The 12,591-nt window shown below is 41.7% G+C and overlaps 1 protein-coding gene across 10 annotated transcripts in view; it reads right to left on the reverse strand.

Moving 5' to 3' along the window:
* Positions 1 to 220: 220 nt before the first annotated feature.
* The window catches only part of PPP2R2C (protein phosphatase 2 regulatory subunit Bgamma), a 209,918-nt gene continuing 197,547 nt past the window's right edge, over positions 221 to 12,591 (reverse strand). For all 10 annotated transcript variants that reach the window (XM_075752533.1, XM_075752527.1, XM_075752530.1 and 7 more), the window contains one exon: positions 221 to 3,070. In XM_075752533.1, coding sequence (XP_075608648.1) covers positions 2,779 to 3,070 — 292 coding nt within the window. In that variant the 3' untranslated portion in view covers positions 221 to 2,778. The remainder of the gene's footprint in view (positions 3,071 to 12,591) is intronic.

A 12,591-nucleotide genomic window follows, 5' to 3' on the forward strand; every position in this document is an offset into this window, starting at 1 on the left:
ATATCTCCAGCTCTGCTGTAACTGTCGGCATCACGCTAACCCCGCCAGTCAGTCTCGTTCGCGACACTGTGTTTGCTTCTCTACCTGCCACAACGCTTGAAGTTCACATAGCAGCTTGTCCTCTGAGTCCCGATCCCTGTGACTCTCCCTCCTTCGTAAAAGAAGCTAAACAACTCTCTCAGGTCGAGCTTAAAAATAAGCTGTGCCTTGAAGTCGTCTATTTATGCCTTTTTGGTTGTAGTTTTATTGAAAAAGCTGGTATTAACATATTTATATTTTTATTCAACAACAGTTAGCTAATTTGTGCAACACAAAGAATGCAGCCATGAACAACAGCTTTCAAAACAATCAGATTTACCAACTTTACCATCACTTACTCTACACCACTGAAAGCTCAAACTAAAAAGAGAAAGAAAGTTGGAAACGTTCACAATGACGATGTTAACTTTCCATACATTCAAGAAACCAGGAAACCCATCTGTAGCAGTGATGTCAAAGACAGGAATGGAATACTGGTCTTTGAAAGGCTTCTATTTATTTCCTCTATAATCGCTTCATGGTATTTTGGTTGGGTATTTCATTAGTTTTATAAAGCTCCAAAGATGTATTTCCTTCTTTAATTTTAACGTGTTCTTTTTGGTACCCAAAGCTGTAACAGAGTAAGGTACTTCAAATTAAAAACCAAAAAATGCTGTATTAAGATCTGCTTTATAATAAGTTATCTATAGAATCTTACTTGAGAATGTTAAAAGCTAAATATATGTTTTACAGTACTTCTAGCTGTAAATGCCAATATGAGCTGATAGCATTTTTTTTTTTTTTTTTGAGCTGCAAAGGTTAATGGAGGAGGCCAAAAGTCAAAGAAATTGTATGACACTCTTGAAGCAGTAGTTTGGCATTAACAAGTTTTCTATACAATTTACCACATTCTTAAACCTTTTTACAAGGGAAAAAAAAAAAAAAAAGAAAAGCAATTTTGTTAAATCTCATTAGAATAAATATATACATATACTGTCCATGCCTGCTACGGCATACAGTATTTTATAAACAAACATTCCTCATTCCCTTTAAAATTAACCTACACATTTCATACCTTACGTGTTTAGTGTGGCTGGAAACTGATGCACATGCGTTTGTGCTTCTACACACAAAATATACAGCACTGACCTAGAAAACTTCAAACATATAGATTTCATGTATTGTGTTAAGATGTCTTATAAAAGCTGTAGGTTTGTTTTTTTTAAATTGTTGTAAGCAGATTTTCACCTACCCTTTCCCCCAAACCAAAATATAAAAGCATGCAGATCCCTTCGTCAGTACATTCTCCACCTACCAAGAAATCAGTGCATAATGGCTTAAAGACTTAGTTTTTCTGAGGAGTTTTAATATGGGCAGATTAACAGGTCATCTGAGTCGTGCTCTTTTATTCATGGTTTGAGGAGAAATCCTTTGGGATATTAATTTTTCTGCCAGAGCTATTAGGGATGCAGCAGAACTTTCTTTTCCTGGATTAAGTGGACTCCCTGCCCACTGCACCGTTCCCATGCAGCTCCTACGCCAATTGCGTGTACTTTTCCAATTACATCCCTACTCATTTTAAAACAGAGATCTAACAACATTTATGTGGAAGAAAGTTTTGTTTGATTTGGAGATTTTAATTTTTCATATTTCTCCAGGAATAATTTTGTGTCCCAGCAGTGGACTCAGGTGAAAGCGTTAGAATTCACTGAGCAGAGCTGCATCTCGCAGTACCGTTCTTGTTACAGGTACAGATACCCTGGCATCGCCTGTATTCCCCAAAGACCAGGATTAAAATAACCATGCTGCAATCAACAAACCAGGGACTTTCTGAAGTGTCTAGCAACGAAGTCAATCATTGCCTTTAAGGACAGCACTTCTAGCCAAGGTTTCCAGAACTCCAACCCCCAAACGGCGGGACAGGTTTGTGTGTTACCTGCCAGGCTGTGTCTGACCAGCCAGTCCCTCTGGAGGGCCAATACCAAGTTTTTTAAGAGTCCCCCACGTGATGAAGATACTAGTTATTGTTTTAAACAGAGCAACGAGATCTGTGGCAAATAAACTTCTTAAAATAAACTGGATGAGTAACTACACCAGTGTGTCGCTTATTCACTTGGGAAGTTGAAGCACAAATTAATGTGAATAAATAAATAAGAGGGTGTTGTAATGGAGGGAATGGGACGGGTGAGACAGGGCAGCTTTTCACCAGCAGGGATTCTGCTTCCAGTTACAATTGTCATGAGGCCCCTCCAACGTGTCACGTGCTCTAAGGGGATGTGGCTATCCGTTCACTCAAACAGGCTTGCCTTAGTTGAAAGACAGGAAAACGTTACAGGAAAAAAAAAGGAATAATCAAGAGATTGAGGCAAAAAGCTCTAACAATGTGGTAAATGCTGTGGACTGCAAAAGCAGGCAGTGCACCACAACAGCATGGTCCTGTGAACCACTGAGACCCTCGAAAGGACTGACGGGAGTTGAGGAGCCTCAGCCCTCCTCAGGAACGCTCCCAAAGTGAATAAATACCCCTGTTTGTTTAAAGGAACCGATACAGACCACAGTACTGGATTTGCAGTCGTGCCTTTTACTCATACAGTTGCAGTGATGGAAAATAGTTGGCTTGTCACCAATAATGATACAGGCTGAGGGATGAAAGGATGCAACCTACAAATCCCACCACAGAAGCCACAATTTTTGTGAAGATCACATCCTTCTACAACTCTCAAGAGGCTGGTTTGTAAATATAGAGGGATATTGATAAATCTAGTGCATTTCTGAGTTCACTTTATCCTGAAATATGTACAGATTGTTTGTCGCTGCTATAGCAATGATGTTCTCAGTTGGGTGCCACGCTGTGTGCAAGATCTTCTTAGTAAAGTCCAAACTGTCAACGCTGATGTCATCTTTCCTCCGTTTGCCTCCGACGCAGACTCTCCGGGGCTTAAGAATAGCTCGTGGTTTACTGCTCTCTCGGGATGCCTCCAAGGTAACATCCCGCTTGGTATTTCGGTCAAACATTCGAAAAAAGTTGTTATATGCGCCTGTCATTATCACACTGGAGAAAGAGAAAGAGAGAGAGAAAGAGAGAGAGAGAGAGAACAAAGAAAAAATTACACAGCGGCTCGTGGGATGTCTGCTAACATCACTGGATCAGGACAGTTGAGCTTTAACCTTAGGATTAGACATCTGGTTTCAGCTGGGAAAGAATATAAACCAGGATTTTTCCCAGTATTCCCCAGAGTGAATAGTTTTCTTCTACCGATGTCTTCCCTTTCCCTATCAGCATATTCAATGAAAATTACCCCAAAACTGGCATGCTGAAGCATACACAAAAGTGACATCATGAGACTGACTTCACAAAATGACAAAAGTAATACATTTTAATAAGCCATTTTTAATTACCTTCCAGCTTTTTATAAGCTCTTAAGGGTCATATATTTCAGGCTTTTTTCTTTCTGCAGAGCCTTACCTTTTCTGACAGGTGAGATTTACCATGATTCCAGAAAAAGTCTTTTAAAAAAAAGTAATTCCAAGTATTTCAAACCTTGTGATACAATAGCAACATTTACTATTTAATTATATATTTTAACGAGTATTTTCAAGAAAGATGCTTTGAAAGGTTTTGAAAAATCACTTTGAGTTTGCACAAGTACATTTCTTTCCAGAATAAACCCTTTTCCCTTCTGAAGCCATAGACCTTACAAGTCTAGACACAATTAAAATTTGTATCTACAATGCTTCTTAGAAATAAACACATTGATAATAAACAGGACTCTGACTTCTCTTGTATGAAGTCTGAATGAAGCTTCAAGTCAGGATATATTTCTGAGTCTGGGAGAAAGGGACAGAAAACATACCTTGATCTGTATAAAAATTACCCCATTAATCAGCTTGTAGTTTGAAATAATGGATTGCCAGTTGCTTCATTCCCCCAGTCCCTGGGGGAGGATATTTTGTCACTAACTTTAATGAATTCAGGATTTCATCCATGGCCCTCAGGTTATTGGATTAGCATAATCATGGGTTTCAGAGCCTTGTTCGAAAGCTCATCCCATGTGAACTTTTTCCACATCCGAAGCCAGGGCCATATTTCACTCTCTTGTCTCAATCCCAAATAGGGTGTTTTTTCCGAATTTCCACTCTGGAAGGGGAATCCACCCCCAGCGGTCAGGTCTGCACAGGAAAAGCCATACAGTTCTATGACTCAGGCAATCAGGAACTATTTGCCTTTCTAGTACAGCCCAACAGAGCGTATTTCACGTGCTTCGCATGTAATAACCTCCATCTCCAGTGACAGTTACATTGCCTGAGCACTTTGCTGCTGTTTCCCACTTGGGGGGGACCTGTGTCGAGCAGCAGGAGACCATGGCGTATGCAGCCGTGGGAGAACTCAAAGGCATAAACTATACTCTCCACCATACAGACGCTCACTAGCTGATTAGATTAGGTGCTCCTGGATTCGGGAGCTGCCTTACACTACGTGCACAGCCTCCAGCCAGCGTTGCCTTGATCTCATTTGGGGCCATTAGGAGCTACTGTAATACAAAATGAATAATATACTGAAAAAAGCACAAATGAGAGCTGTGCAGCTAACGGCTTTTGCACTGCAGCTACTGACTGACAGCAGCTCCGTTCGCTTGAGAGCCACTGTAGGGTAACTAGAGCGGGTGAGCTGGATTATACGCTGTGAATCACTAGCAGGACTGTCAGCTCCATCCTGCTTCCATGTTTGCTGATGGCATAGTGGAGTTTGATGACAGCTGATTCCACACTGAGCTTTGTGCAGCTCCTGAAGCGCTAAAGGAAACTGCTGCAAATCAGATAGGTGTAGCATGGAGACACAGCATGCACTGCCCTCACCAATAGCTCACCCACAGCCTTCTCCCTGTCGAGAGGCTGCTTTCCTGAGGTCTGCAGGCAGCACACCGCTGGCTGCACCGCTGCTCCGCTGCTGAGTTTGGGGATGGGCAACAGAGGCACTTGTCCACCCGCAGCTGCGGCCAGCCCTGGCAGGGAGCCGCCTCGCTGCTCGGGAGAAGGCAGAAGCAGTAACTGCCCATGGGGTGACTGCAGTGAGGTTTTCTTTACCTTCCCCACCGCAAAGACCTGGCACAATCCTGCTTAGTAAGGCACAAGTTAACAATCTCTCAAGGAAAAAAAAAAAAAAAAAAAGAGTCAGTGTGACAGCTTTTGATAAAATGTATCCCAGAAGCTGCAGAAAGCCTATTGATCAAGATTAGTGCCCATTTCAGAAACTGAATCAACAGCAGTAAATCTAATGTTTCACTCCTTCCAAATCACCATGTCTTGTCATTATGGCTCCCGCTGTAATGGTTATTCACAACATGAAAAAGTCGAGGTTATTTCATATCTCAGTGCTAACATACGCAATTTGTAATGCAAACAGCCCAGCGCGCTATTGTCGTTTTTTCTCCCCACAGGCAAAAATTTGAAACATAACGCTGGGGCACCCTGTGCCATGGTTCCCCAGGGAATGAGGAGCATCCCTCCAGATGAAGGCAGGAACTGTAATGGGAGCAGTTTTCATGCAGGCAGAGTACCAGCACACCAATGGCACAGAGAGGTGTTTGTCAAGAATCTTATTTTAGGAGGTTTTGCTTGCAGTAAAACTGCCTTTACAGTCCATTTGCTTTTTAATTTCTTGAACTCTCACATATTTTTAAAGTCTGCTTTCTTCGGTTGGATTTACTGCAGTTATTTTTTTTAACATATGTAGATGACTACTTCTCATGCTGGCCCTGTTTTTCTGCAGTTTAATGGCTCAGTAAAAAATAGCATTATGTAAATGAGAAAGTGCCCATTCTTGTTCAAGGTCACAAACACAGATGGATTATAACCTTACCTGCTGCTTAAAATAACAATAAAAGAGAGTGAGAACTAGATGCAGGCCTGCAATTTATTCCTGTTCAGAAAAATATAATGTACAATAATGGAATGTATGCGATAAGGAGAATTTTATATATATATATGAATAAAAATTGTAGCTGAGTATAGGAAGAGACTGTTCTGTATTTCCAGACTCTTTGCTCTGCACAGCAGTGTTATGACGATTGCTTGCACAAAACCCTTGCAAGTGAGGCTGGTTTAAGAAACCAAACGAAGCCCCTCACCCCAAACACCCCAAACTAATTCATAGGCTCAGAAAAGCTCTGCCTAACCCCCTTTCATGTTACTTAGAAAGCAGGTTGACAAGTTGTGCTACACGTGGTCAGAGGTACTGTCATCTCCGCCATGCAGGGGTAGTTAGGACGCAGAACACACTCCAGTGCACCCTGAGGAGCAGCGTGCTGATAGCTCAGGCTCGAGCAAAGCTCCTGATTGAGCGTACCCACCTCAAACCACCATAGATACATGCAGTATGATTAAAAAAAAAAAATTTAAAAAGCAAAAAAGCAACCAAACAGAAAAAAAACCCCACCGGCAGCGACATGGAGATATAGCTATGTATCGGCACCGAGCCAGTGCTCTGGAAGGAAGAGGCAACACTCCCTATCTGCAGGGTCCCAAATGCGTTAGCACAGCCCCACGCTAACCCTCCTGCCCTGCCCCACGAGGGGAACACATTTTCCTCGCACACGGAGTACTCTGTGCTCCCTCCTTTAGAGCTGCTCCAGGGCCTCCCTGGTCTGAGGGTTTCTGACAATTCTTCAGGTATGCGTGTTTTGAGTGACAACACTAAACGCTACTAATTCATCCAGCCTGCACTGGCACTGGGCCATTCTTGCTTATCAATGACACAGTCTGAGGCATCTCACTGCCAAACTTCAAGTCCTCACGTGCGGCCCAAAGTCTTAGCCTTTTTTTTTCTTTACAAGCGGGACAAATGTATTCCTACAGAAGGTAAAAGGGGAAGGAGAAACCCCCAGTACAGTCCAATCCTACTTTTATTTTACTGACTTTTCTTCTTACTCCCTGCCTAGTTGTCATTCTGTTCTCTTTTTCTCTTTCTTCCCCTACAATCTTGACTCTGGTTTTTACCACGCTTTTCAGCTAGGTTTTCCCTTCCCTTCCCTTCCCCTCTTTTTCCTCTCCTCTTTTTCCATTTCCCTCTACCCTGCTCTAAAATTTTTAAAAAACCTCCTGTCAGTGAAGTGTCCTCCCTAGCTTCATCCTCTGTTCCCTGCTCTGTCCTGTCTCTTTTGCTTCACTCATTTCCCTTTCACAGTTCCTTATTTTTCCTCTCACCTCTTCATTTGCCTCGTGGAGGTCTCACTGCTCACCTTTTCTTGGCCATCTCCCACTGCTTCCAGCCTTGCTTACTCTCACAGACAACTTGCTCAGCCCTTGAGGGCTTTGGGCTTCCATCCTCGTCTTTTCCTTTGGGCTGAACATGACAACCAGTAGTTATAGCATTGATATTTAATTCAGGGCCATAGTTTTATGGTCTACAGCACCACTCTAACAACTACGGATGGCTTCAGCATCTTGAAGCATCTTAATAAATTAAAACATCTGGCTCTCAATATTTTGGTTTTGGTAATGACTCTTTGTTAAATGAAATGCTTCAGTACGTGGCTTCTCTCTCTGAAGTTCTGCTTCTGTTGGAAGGTCAACACATTCCCTACTTCACCAACATCAAGGGCATCTGAATAGGATTTCATCATTTGTACTAACCGCAATGAGATCTCCCACAATATTTTTTAGGCATTGAGATTTCATCAAAAACATCAGTCACTAAGAATTGGCCTGTCTCTGTCTTTCTCATATCTGTTATTCCCATACTTCGTTCAGATTTCTTTATTGTAAGCCAAGCTCTTAAATGTCATCCATGCTGCTGCCATCCTTGCACATGCCACTTTATCAAAACTGCTCCATTCAGCTGCCTTCCTGGATGTCAGGGTTTGCCCTCAAGCTCTGGGGACATCATTTGGAATTAAGGTTTGCTTAAAAACCAAACCATACTTGCTTCACATTGTTTTGTTCTGGGTTTGTTGGGGTTTTTGTTTCTCAAAGCCTCTTTTATAATATTTTTGGGGCCAGCTCTGGCCCAGATTAGTCTTCCTAGATGCATAGAAATTTTTCTACACCTGCAGATTTCTATTGTCCAAAGAAATTCAGCTCATGTCACAGTTCCCCTCCTGCACTGTTGCTCAAGAGACCATGGAAGTCATGGGATGGTGTGACAGGACTAAGGCTGGGCAGAGCTTCAAGGACCAGAACACCCCAGGCTTAAGGATGACAGAATCCAGGCAGGTGTGAGGGGAGGAGACTCAGAGAGCAGATTCCACGAGATCCTGCCTCCGGACTTGTAAATCTCTGCAAAGGAGTCCCTCAAGGCACCCAGCATGAAAAGGGACCATTTCTTTGACCTGAAACTGTCTCCCCAATTATATTTTGAGACCCTACATTTGCAAGATTTCACTACCATGAGTACCGGTGCAGAACAGCACATCTGCAGTCTCCTGGGACTGACACACAAGGTCCAGCAGATCTGGTTTCGTGACAAGCTGACCATATGAGAAAAAAAGGATTCGTTCCAGGAAAACTCTTCAAAAACATTTTTCATAGGACTGAAAAATGAGATTTGTTACAACAAAGGGAAAGGAGGAAGCACTGTTGCCAGCAGTATGCCTGCTGGCATACTGGGGAGTTTTCCTTTATGCTGCCTTGTGTGAAGCAACTGACTCCCCATCACAAAGAAGGAACTTCTTTAAACCTCTTGGGGTGTATGCTGATGGAAAAGCTTGAGACACCAGGTTCAGGGTTGTGGCTGGGATACGACTGGGAATTTTCACAGGGGATCCCCAAGTCCTTCCAAGCTAATATTTGACATGCCCAGCCTTGAGAACAAAATGATGTCTTCTTGCTCTCCAGCATGGAGTGTGCTGCCAGGCAGGAATAGACTGTTAACACCTCATCCACTGGGACCTGCCAATTCCGCCTGATTAGAGTGAAGGCTGACGGATAGTCAGCGGGATGAATGACAGTTCAGTAGGAAAGGACTGACTGAACAGTTGTATGTGACTTCACTCATCTGCTTACAGCATATCACTTATCATGATGGTGTTCAGAAGTCTCCCTGGAAGGGTTCTCAGACACCCATTCATTTGAAATCTTGAAAAAAAAAGAATAGTAATTAAAGTATTCACTTACTACCACATAGAAAGACTATGTTATTTTTTGCTTTTACTGGCTTATTTAACTCACAAACAGCTGCAGTAATGCCAATTTTTGAGATAAAACTTAAATATCAAAATAAGTTTGTTAGTGGGAAGAAAACAGTGTCTTGAGGGTTGTTATTAAAAGACTTGACTTTGGAAGTGAATGGAAGAACTAAATTATCGGTGTATAAATAGAGCTCCCATATTCTACATATCATGTAATGAGGTATATACAATAAAGATGGCATGATTTTAGTGTAATATACTCGTCTACAGATAATATGTGCTCATCTGGTTGGATTAGCATTAAGACCCCTGCTTGACTCCCTCCCCTGACCACTGTTGTTGCCAAAGTACATAGTGATTAATGTGCCCTTCAGCAAATGAGATTGGCTCTGTCTGATCGTATTAGTTCCTGTTCATTGGAGTAACTGAGCATCAATCACGTTCTAATCAGAGCCCACGTACATTGATTTTTTTTGTAAACAGCCCCACCGTCAGGTTCTATCGTAGCCTAGATTAACTCCTTAGTAATGACAAAAATTAATAACAAGTATTTTCACTAAATAATAAACATGCTTTCATTTTTAACTGAACTATCTTGTCACCTTAAATTGTCATTGTAGCTTTAAAGTCTGCAAAAGATAAAAAAGAACTGCAGTTATTAATGTTATGTATACACATTAATAATATAAACACAGTACCGCAGCATCTCTTAAGAGTACCATTGTTAATAGGCATTGCTTATCTTCAGCAGCACTCCTTTTTTAAAAAAAAAACCACATAATAAAAGGATCAAATTAAGTGATCTTACTATTCAAATGAACTGTTCTTTAAGAGTTACTGGTACCCAAATATAATTTTAATTATGGCCCACCAAAAAAAAAAAAAAAAAAATCCTTGTATTGTGTAACAAAGCAGTACAATACTTGTCATACACAGAAGCAAGAAGCTCAGAAGAGTGAATGTTCATCAAAAGATGAACATGAATGCTGATACATTTGACTCTTAAAAAGAAACAACTAAATTAAAGAGAACCCTTATCTTTTGTCAAATGGTGCCAGCTATTCTACTCAACAGTTTCTTACAATCAAGAGCAGTGTATTGTGTTTAGTGACGGATTTGGTAATTGTGCACAACTAACAACGCCCCAGTGTCTGGGCAGTACAGTAAATGAAGCTCTCACAATCTGATGTTCCCACTTAATAATTACTCATTGCATTGATCTGTCTGATCTTTCAAGTAGGAATGAAAATATTACACTCAGTCTAAATCTTGATATTGAATAATATTTCTATTATTACCAGGCAACTATCCAGAGAGTGGTCTTACCACACTAATGAGGATGGCAGCACTTCATTTGACTACAGGAGAAAGACTCTGGGACTCTTGTCTGTCCAGAAAGACTCTTGTCTGTCCATCCTGTACAATGCACTGGGAATTCCCATCAAGGATAAGCAAAATGGTTTTTGAAAGGACATGAAAAGCCCTGAATCTTTGTCAAAGTTTCACAACACCTAAATGATTTAATTGCACTGTTCTGTGTCAGATTTAGGCAGGGATCAGTACTGTCCATATTTCCAAGAAATGCTTTAATTTTGCTATTTCTAGTAAGACCAAACTCAAGCAGTAACCAGTCTACTGAGACAACCTTCTGCTAAAACATCCATTCATGCATGGGTTTGGAAGGTTCAGAGAAAAGCCCCAAAACCTGGATCTTCCCCTAAAACTTCTGTGGGTCATTCCCACTTTCTTACCGTATCAAAGCCACTTCCGCAACAGCTGGTGCCCAAGTTGCAGTCATAGCAATCTGGGAAGGATTTTTCCCAGTCTGGTCCACCTATGTCATTTTAAATGGCCAGCAGTTTCTATCACAAGGGATACTCAATGCTGAGTTAATCCTTGTCAGAAAACATGCAGACAACAGAGATAATGGAAATATACAGTATCATTTTCATAATAAACAACACAAGGTAAAATTTTATTTCTTAGTAAAGACACAATCTCTCCATTGGGCAGGTACAAGAACTGAGCAAAGAGAAGTAGTCCAAAGAGAAGATGTCCCTTGCACAGTGTACGTCATTACACTTCATCTGCATCTGTGGAACACATAACTGGAAGACACCTTGTTCTGCAATTCCAAGTTCAGTTGCTTCTCATTTTAACCAATGTCTCATTTAATTGCTTTCCAAAATCTCCTGAGCTCCTCACCATCATGAAAAGAGTTGGGCTTCTTACATCTCCACTACTCAGGATGGGAAGACTGCTAGACATTGTCACTGTCTGAACAGGTATGAACTACCTCTAATTTCCAGGCTATAATTACCTGTTGCCACTCAATACCTTTTTGCTGTTGTGTCATTATCATTCACATTGATCTTAGCTAGATCCTCTTCCTCCCTATGTATATCTCCTTGATATACTTAAAAGAAGCAAGTACAATCTTGGCTTCTCTTTTGCTAAGCTGATCAAAACCAAACTCCTGCCCTTTCCTCTCTTTAGAGCAGCTGTCCATTTGCCCAAGGTGTTCATCCACCTTGGAGATGAGGGACAAGAAGCGTGTAACTGCAGTCCAAAGGTCTTTGAGTAAGACCCTAACATAATGTCACCACTACTCCTTTCTCTGCTGGATAGCCCAGTCTTGCCCATTCAAGGATCGTATTTGCCTTTTTCACAGCTGCCCCACACTCTGTTTCATCGTCCTTGCCCAGTCCAGGGGGGCAGGCCTGCTTCAAATACAATGAGATGGACCGTTTTTCCCAAATGAGAGGCTGTGAGCTGAAGGCACAGTTCCAGGCTCTCAGCAAGTGCCAAACTTTTGGCTCCCAGCTCTGCTGAGCCAGAAGTCACTGTGTACCATTCAAAACTGTGCTTTCACATGCATTTTGTAGACTGCTAATCCCTTCCACAGTCACCTAGCGTACACATGTCCCGTGAGTTGTTTCCAACTGATAAGATGAAGGTTTTTGTTTTAACTAAAATCCTCACCTTGCATTATACCCTTGGATTTCATCCACTTTTATTATCCCAGTCCTCTCGGCTGTTCAGTTCTTTCTGTACAATATTCCTATTTCCGAAGTACTGCCACCATTTGCTAACATTACAGCATTAGCACATTGCATCCTTGCTTGCACTCTGACTTGTTGTGCCAGTATTTCACAGGAAAATATTCAACAAGATATTACATCCCAGATAAAAACCAGGACAGAGGGAAAGGGACTGCTCTGATGGAGGTAGGTACCACAAGGAACTGTCATTTGGCAGCAGTTTGCAGAGAATCAGTAGGTGCCTGTGACTGTCTTTCCTCGCTCCCTGTTTCCAGTAAATGAACTGGATTTATGAGGCAGCTCAGATGTAAATCAGGATCACACAAGCCTCTTTAGTGTGTTGGTGAGGCTGTGCAAACTGGCAGCATTCTTTTTAATTTTTGCAGCCTACTTACGATTTTGGGGAA

This window comes from Balearica regulorum, chromosome 4 (assembly GCF_011004875.1).
Source record: "Balearica regulorum gibbericeps isolate bBalReg1 chromosome 4, bBalReg1.pri, whole genome shotgun sequence".
Taxonomy (NCBI): domain Eukaryota; kingdom Metazoa; phylum Chordata; class Aves; order Gruiformes; family Gruidae; genus Balearica; species Balearica regulorum.